The sequence below is a fragment of the Benincasa hispida genome, chromosome 12 (assembly GCF_027475165.1).
Source record: "Benincasa hispida cultivar pf3 chromosome 12, pf3_genome.v1.1, whole genome shotgun sequence".
Taxonomy (NCBI): Eukaryota; Viridiplantae; Streptophyta; class Magnoliopsida; order Cucurbitales; family Cucurbitaceae; genus Benincasa; species Benincasa hispida.
Window position 1 is genome coordinate 62839725 of NC_143489.1, and position 8125 is coordinate 62847849.

At 28.9% G+C, this 8125-nt stretch overlaps 1 protein-coding gene across 1 annotated transcript; it reads right to left on the reverse strand.

Annotated features, from left to right (window-relative positions):
* Positions 1-975: 975 nt before the first annotated feature.
* On the reverse strand, positions 976-3508 carry LOC120068301 (Peroxidase superfamily protein). Its single transcript, XM_039020023.2, has 4 exons — positions 3223-3508; positions 2813-3004; positions 2464-2632; positions 976-1577 (listed from the first exon to the last, which is right to left on the reverse strand). Exons 1-4 carry the CDS (start codon positions 3442-3444, stop codon positions 1171-1173), a joined length of 990 nt encoding a protein of 329 aa, XP_038875951.1. The 5' UTR covers positions 3445-3508; the 3' UTR covers positions 976-1170.
* Between the last annotated feature and the right edge of the window lie 4617 nt (positions 3509-8125).

Below are 8125 nucleotides of genomic sequence, written 5' to 3' on the forward strand. Positions count from 1 at the left end.
AAAGTAAAACAATAATTATAAAAAAAAATATTTATCTATTTATTTTATTTTTCAAAAAATGATTAAGACGCCCCCAACCCATCGTGGATATAACAGAAATTTGATTTTCCCGGGTTTTGCAAAGCCGCATGTTCTAACCGCTAAATTAATGATAAATGATAATACACATGAGTAGACAAATGAAAGTAGACTATAGGAAATATTATATTTTGATTAACTTTTAAAAAATAGAAAAATTCTTATAAATAAAAAAAATCCTAAAAATATTTACCATTCATAGCAAAAAAAAAAATTCAAAAGTCCTTTGTACTTTTGAAACTTTTTGTTATAAAGTATAAATATTTTTTATATTTAAAAAGATCCCTTTAAAATATTTATTTTAGTCGTGAGCTTTCAAATACTTTATTCTATTTTAGTCTTCGAAAATAACTATTTTGGTCATTTATTTATTTTTATTTTAATAAAGTAATACATCTTATGTACTCGGTCAATTACTTTTAAATAATTATGGAATAGAAATTTAAAATTAAAATTAACACCGATGAAAAAAAAATAGTAAACCTTAATTAATTATGCTTCTTTTATTTTTTTTAATTATTTTAGAATAATTATAGATCTTAACACTGAAGTATGAAATTGAGTGTTTAGTAAAAAATTAAAGTAAACGCGTGGATATTGAAAATTAGAGAACAAATTGAGACAAAATCCAAATATAAAGAACTAAATTTTAACATTAAATTAAAATCAAACTCAAAACTTAAGAACTAAAAGTGTAACATTTATAACATGGACTAAATGAAATTAAATCCAACATCTAGGGACCAAAAATGTATTTTTTTCCTCATTTATTTATTTAAATTATTTTTACTAATATCCTCTAATCCTTTTCTCCTTCTCCCGACACATTTGTCTTCGATTACTTTTATTTCGTTTTATCTGTTGAGTTAGGCTTAAATGATACATAGGAATAGAAAATTAGAAAAAGACAAATGATGTTATATAGTTGTATCATATATTAACCAACATTTTTCCACGCATATAAATATAAATATGTAGCTTCTTCACTACCACATTACATACAAAACCAAGATACAAACAAACAAATTAGCAAATAACATTTATCATAAAAGACACCATATAATAAAATATAATTCCCACGTTACAATAATTTTAATTAACAAAACGGCATCGTTTCCTAATTTCACCATTATTAGTTCCAGTGAGGACTTCAATGGCTGCCATCTTCAACATGGAATTAGCAAAGTTTAAAGAGAAAGCCCTTGGATTCTGCAACTGTCTGACGATCCGAGACGAAGAAACGTCGGTGAGAAGCGCGGCGTCGGATTGAAACAAACCCTTTTTTTGTGTGAGAATTTTGAAATAGTTACTGTCAAAGGAACGAGAACTCCTTGGATCCATTTCAACTGTAATGGAAGAGTCAGCTGGATTTGGACATTTTGTTCTAAGAAAATCTGCATATTTTGGATCTAATGAAGGATCTGCATCTCCTTTGCCTGTAAAGTTGTAGAGCCTTCTTGAGAAAGTGCCGCAATGAGCTACTCCAATTGTGTGTCCACCTATAAAAAAAATATTAGAATTTGAAATTTAGTTCTCGAACTTCAACTTTTAGGGTTGTGTTTAATACGTGTGTTGAAATTACATTTACAACGTGTTTAGTTATAATCGTCATGGCAACGATATGTTCGATTCTTTTTTAATTTATGAATATTTAGGACATAAGTTTTATTAAAAGATCATGGAATTTGATATTTAGGGTATAAAAAGCTTACACTTATCTAAGATTTAACATTCTACGAATTTTCTTGATACTCAAATGTTGTAAAGTGATGTCAAGTTTTCTCGTGAGATTAGTCAAAATGTTCGTAAGTTGATCCAAAGACTCATGAAACTTGATTTTGTTTCCTTTTAGAGAGGGATTTTCTAAGAACACAATAATAAGGATTTGTTTAATAATCATTTTGTTATTTAAAATTAAACCTATTGACATTACTTCCCCTATAAATTTCTTCTTTGGTTATCTACTTTTTACCATTAGTTTAAAAAAACAAGTCAAATTTTGAAAACTAAAAAAAATAGCTTTTAAAAATTTATTTGTGTTTTTTGACTTTGGCTAAGAATTCAATCATTATACTTGATAAAAATGGAGATTATTGTAAGAAACTAGAGGAATAAATTTAATTTTTAAAAACAAAAACAAAAAACGAAATGGTTAACCAACGACACCTAAGATTTTTGTTTTTTTTTTTTTAATCCTCTGCATGCCCTGGACACATATTAGATTCATACATCTCCATGCATGCACTGCACTTTCTTTTTTTACGTACATGCAAATATATGCATAATTCTCTTTTTTTCTTTTTTCCTTCCTATTTTCTCATTCTATAGATATACAACAAATATTATTTATAACTGATTTTTTATTTTTGGTGTTTAATTAATTACCTGATAAAATCACCAGATCGCTCACAGTTAGGCCTTTCTTCTCGAAGATTTGCTTAAGAGTGGCAAAATCGGAGAACGGCGACGGGATATTACCGGTAACTTCAGATGATCGTGAAACTGTTCCATCTCTTCTTCCAGTTAAGACAGGCCAGAGTGGCCGGTTTTTGAACTGCGTTAGGAAAATGATAAAGAAATTAATGAACAATTTAATAAAATATACATCCATTTTGACATATACTAATACTATATATATATATACTTTTATAAATTTGAGATCTGACATTTTATATCGAATATTTTAATCTCTTATCCTAATAAAAGGGTTTTGAAGAAGAGAAAAGTAACTCACTGGAAAGGAAACAGCGTCACGAGCAGCAAGAGCAAGAATATCAGCACAAGAAACGATTCCACTACAGACTTTCTCAACCTCGGACTTGATTTGATCAATGGCGTCAAATCCCAATAGTGATTGGTTCGGTCTTGCTTCTTTTTCTGATTGGTTTGTTCCAACGGTATCTAATAGAATCGATGCATCACATCCCTATAGTAAAAAAACTAAAATCAATTAGCAATGATCTTTTATTTAAATTCTTGTTTTACTCTCTCAACTTTCTTGCTCACCAACTTGAAAAAAGAAATTATCAATATTTATAAATATTTAATATTCTACTTCAATATCATATCATATAAAAAAAATTTAAGTCGATAAATTACGATGTTTTATTTATATTTTTAACTACAACTTTCATAAAGACGTACCCGAACGAAACAGTCATGGAATTGAACTCGGAGGAGTTGAGCGCCGAGGCCGGGATTTGATCGAACGAGACGAAAGGTGACATCTTTAATGATTCTCTCAGCTTGGGGGCAGCTTTTCCTATAGAAATTATTGATCAAAGCTCCATTAACAGCCTGAAGAGCAAGAAGAGTACTGAGAAGCAGTACAGAGAAGAGGGGGAAGCCATGATTTGAAGCTCTCATTTTAGAGATTTTTCACAGAAAAAATATATATATATATTAAAATAGAAGAAGAGATGGTTTGGTGAAAAAAACAAAGGGAATAAGAGGCTTTTTATAGGCAAAGATGGGAGAGCTGAAGGGGAAATAAAATAAATAAATAAATCACGCAATTTGGAATAATTGGTGTAAAGTCAAAGACTTATCCCATAATTAAAGAGGTTGTGGCTATGGAGCATGGATATGGGTCGATTCTAATTTAAAATTAATAAAATTATTATTATTATTTTTCTTCTTTGAATTATTATTATCATGATTCTTTTTCTTATGAAGGTACGCGACAATCTGACCTTTTAAATTATTTAATATTCATTTCAATGTCGGACGTTTGTGTTAATATGGTGAGTTATTGCAAAAATCAATATATATATATATATATATATATATATATATGAGTTATTTATTATCGTTTATTTTTTAAAATGGGAGTGGCAAAATTGAGGTATATAAATAAAGATTTTATTTTGAAAAAAAGAAGTTAGGAAGATTGTTTTAACCATAAAAAAATATTGAACGAGTTTGTCACGTAGTTGGTCTTATAAATATACCGTTGTTACATGTAGATTTAACAATATGTATGCCTTTAGTAACTATTAGATATAAATTTGAGATATTTTTCTACCTATACATTCAATGATAAAATATTGTCGAATAATTTATTTTCAATGATACTATTTTATTTTTCTCTTATGTTTTGATCATTGGTTTCTTATTAAAAATAAATAAATAAACAAACTCTGTCATTCTAAAATTTGGAGATATTTTTGTTTTTTGTTTTTTGTTTTCAAAGATTTGTGATACTTTTGTTGGAGTGAGATTAATGCAATAATGTTGAAATTTGACGTAATGTGTTTTAAGTTCTCTTTTAAAGATATGTATCTTTTTTAATTAAGAAACATTATTTTGGAAATTTCATATAAATTTTTATCATCATATATTTTTCTTCACCTTAAAGAAAAAATTCCAAAATATATGTGATCTTTCTTTGATCAAAAGAAAAGAACTTGTTTGCTAATTGCTGTATAAAGGGATTAGTTTGAGTTGGAAATGCAATCAAAATCCAATATTTACTAGATATAAGGGTTGAATGATAATCATGAATTTATAAGGGACAATTATCTCCAATGATATTAAAGCATTTAGATGAAACCAAAAGCAAAGTCGTAAAGATTCATGTCCAAAGTGGACAATATTATACAATTATGTAGAGATATTCGGAGGTTCATTGTCTTTAACAAGTGGTATCAGAGTGATACCTTAACTTAGGTCATGTTAGTAGAACCCTCTAGTGCTAAAAAAGAAATGAAAAGCCTTAGAAGATGTAGTCATGGAGGCATCCATCCATAGTTAATCAATTTTCACATAGGGTGTGCTCCAGTGTAATTAAAAGAGATCATATTTGAGGGGGTTCAAAAGTTCTTTGTTTGAGGGGAGGATTGTTAAGAATACAACCAAAGTCTCACATTGGCTAGATAAGGGGATGATTATGAGTTTTCAGGAAGGACACAACTATATTTTCGACAGTACGATGTCTTTTAGGTGAAACTAAACGTAAAATCATGAAAATTTATGTCCAAAATAGACAATATTATACCATTGTAGAAGTATCTTACGGTTTGATTTCGTAACTTTTGGATTTCTTTTAAGTTTTGAAAAACAAAATATATAAATAACAATGAAATTTCTCAAAGTATTTTGATCTTAATTTTTTATATTTAATTTTAAATAAATAGAAAAACAAGTTTTTTAGTTAATTAAAAAAAAATAAAAGGCAAAAGGTAATGTTTATTAGTTAATGGAGAAAGATTCCTCCAAATGCCTCCATCAAAAAATTCTTTTGATCACAGTCCCACAAAATTAATATATCCATCAAGACTTTCAAATTATCCCTCAGAACCATATAATATATTTATTTTCATGATAAAATTCAAACTAGCTTCATTATTTTAATTATACGGTTGACCTGAACCCTTCATTATTATTTTTTTTAATTTAAAAATAAAACTTTCCCACCTCTCTTTATATATTGTTTGTGTATGCATATTCATGGAAGCAACTCAAAATTAAAGCCATTAAAACTAGTTGATATTTGACTTTGTTCCAGTCAAAAAGCTTTATAATTCTATCCAATCCATGCGATGTTTATTTTAAAGAACTTTATGGCTTTAATTTGGTTCACGAGAAGAAAATGATGCATACGTTGAATATCAGTTTTTCAATCTCTTTAGAAAGGCATTTGCAGACATTCAAACGAGAAAAAAAAAAAAAAAAAAAATCTAATGTAACTCAACTGACATATAATTTATATTTTCGACTAAGAAGTTCGAGGTTTGAATATCTCAATTCCATAATGTTAAACTAAAGGAAAAAACTTAGATTTTTTTTATTTTGATGATCTTATAGACACGGTTTGATATCTACTTCATAATTTTATTTGTTTTTTTTATTTATTTTAAGTTTAGAAACTAAAAAATGTTGCTAAAACTTGTTTTTGTCTTTGAAATTTGACGAAGAGTTTGGTAGAAAATGCGATCAAAATTTTGTTCAAGCCTACACAACAAAATATCATCACCGATATATAAGAAAATTCTACAACAACTGTGTCCACTAAAATAAGTTATATGGGTAAAATCAAATAAAGAAAGTTTACATGGGCTTACGACCAAAGTGGATAATGTCATATGCTATCGTAGAGATGTGGAGAAGGAATTTCGAAGGTACTACATTAAATTTGTTATTTTTAACAAGTGGTATCAAAATCATTCTCCAAATTCTAGTTGAACTGATAAAATCTTCAAGTATCAAACAAAAGGAGTGACGAATCCCTCGAAAACCGAAATGTAAGCCATCCTTGGTTAAGTTCAATTAAATAGAGGATATGGCAATCCACATTTAAAAAAAAAAAAAAAAAAGTGACTAGGAAATAAGAATAAGAGATCAATGGATGTGACCTATATGAGGAAAGACTCGATGACTGTTTTTTGAGAGGATTGTTAGAATAGTAATTAAAATATCACATTAGCTAGATAAAAGAAGAGTGTGTATATATAAATATATATAAGAATAATAATTTCTATAGGAATGAAACATTTTGAATGTGAAAGATGGCTTTGTTGTCCATAATAAATTTAAATTTGTCTTAAAAAAGGTACAAACATACCAAGTTGAAATGGTAAAAGGACAAAAAAAAAAACCAGCATCAATTTTCATAATAATTTGGAAACTAGAAATGAAGTTGGAAATTGGTACATATATATATATTTATAGACAAATTTGTGTAAAACTTAGCCTATTTATTAATTTGTATTGAGATGCAATATAAATCATACTTAAAAGGAACAATGAATCAGTCTATGAAATAGGAAAGGGAATGATGATATATTGCTATTATATATGTGGATGTGACATAAGACATGAAATAATAGAGAATCATTCAAAGTGCTAGCTGTTTTTCTTATTGAATTAAGCTATAAAATAGAGACAAAAGTTTGACCAATTGTTAATGCTAATTTCAAAATGATTAATTTTCTAACAAATCTTGACTAAGGGAGAGAGAGCATTGAGATTGAGATGAGGAAACGATTACTATCACCTAATAATTAATATTAGTTTTTTCTTGTTTTTGGCAATATGGATGAAGTTATGAAAAATTCAATTTTAACTTCGATGTTTATTTTTAGGATAGTTAATATTAGTTAGAAGTGGAAAATTGAGAGATAACTTTTTTTTAGTTTACATCTAATTAAACGTATCATCTGAATTGAACAACTAGTATAAAATATGTATCATTGAACTTTTGCATGTACATGTGTACATAATATTTAAATGTGTTGTGGGTGATTTTTTACTAAAGGGTATACTCGACATCAAGCAAAATGGAAATGAAAAAGCCAAAAAGAAACAAGATTTGGACCAAAAGTGACACCCTAGAACCATAATAGACCTAGAGAAAGGGAGCTAGCCTCGGCCTCGACGAGTCTAACAAAGTACTGATGCATGTTCAACCCAAGGGATTGCTTGAGGTTGGCCTTAGCAAAGTGCCCAATTAGGCATGTTCTACCTCGATGAGTTAAAGGATAACCTCAATACAACTCTGAAACTCTGTTTTCCCTTGTTAGAAGTCCTTATTTGAGTGAGAACACTTTGCCTCCGAGGGACTCTAACATTCATGGCATGAAGTCGCCAAGTATAGTGTGTGGAGCGTGTGCCAAGCGTATAGGGGTCACCACTCCCCGTCTTAACACACCTCCACGTAAGTCCGACCCTTCTAGTTTTACGAAAGTCGCTCCATGCCACTGTGCAAGATAACATTAGAAGTGTCTATGCATCATTAAATAGGTGCAAGCAACTTTCTATGTACTTATAGTTGAGTGAAGATTGTAAGCTTCAAGTCCCTTACAAACTAGGGAGAAGTAAGTGCAATCTAATACTTAAAATCTCTCTTTGCTGCACATTTACATTTTCTGACTTAAATATTGGAGCTTGTTTGACGAGTACCATATTGGTGTGCAAATCTTTACATCTTAAAAGTCATATTTTTCCTTGAATTACAAATTTAGCACTGTTGTCATGTGAAGGTTATTAAGGAGATGACTCGATAAATTGACAAGTCAAAAATCCAGTCAGCACAATCCAAGTGTGCAGT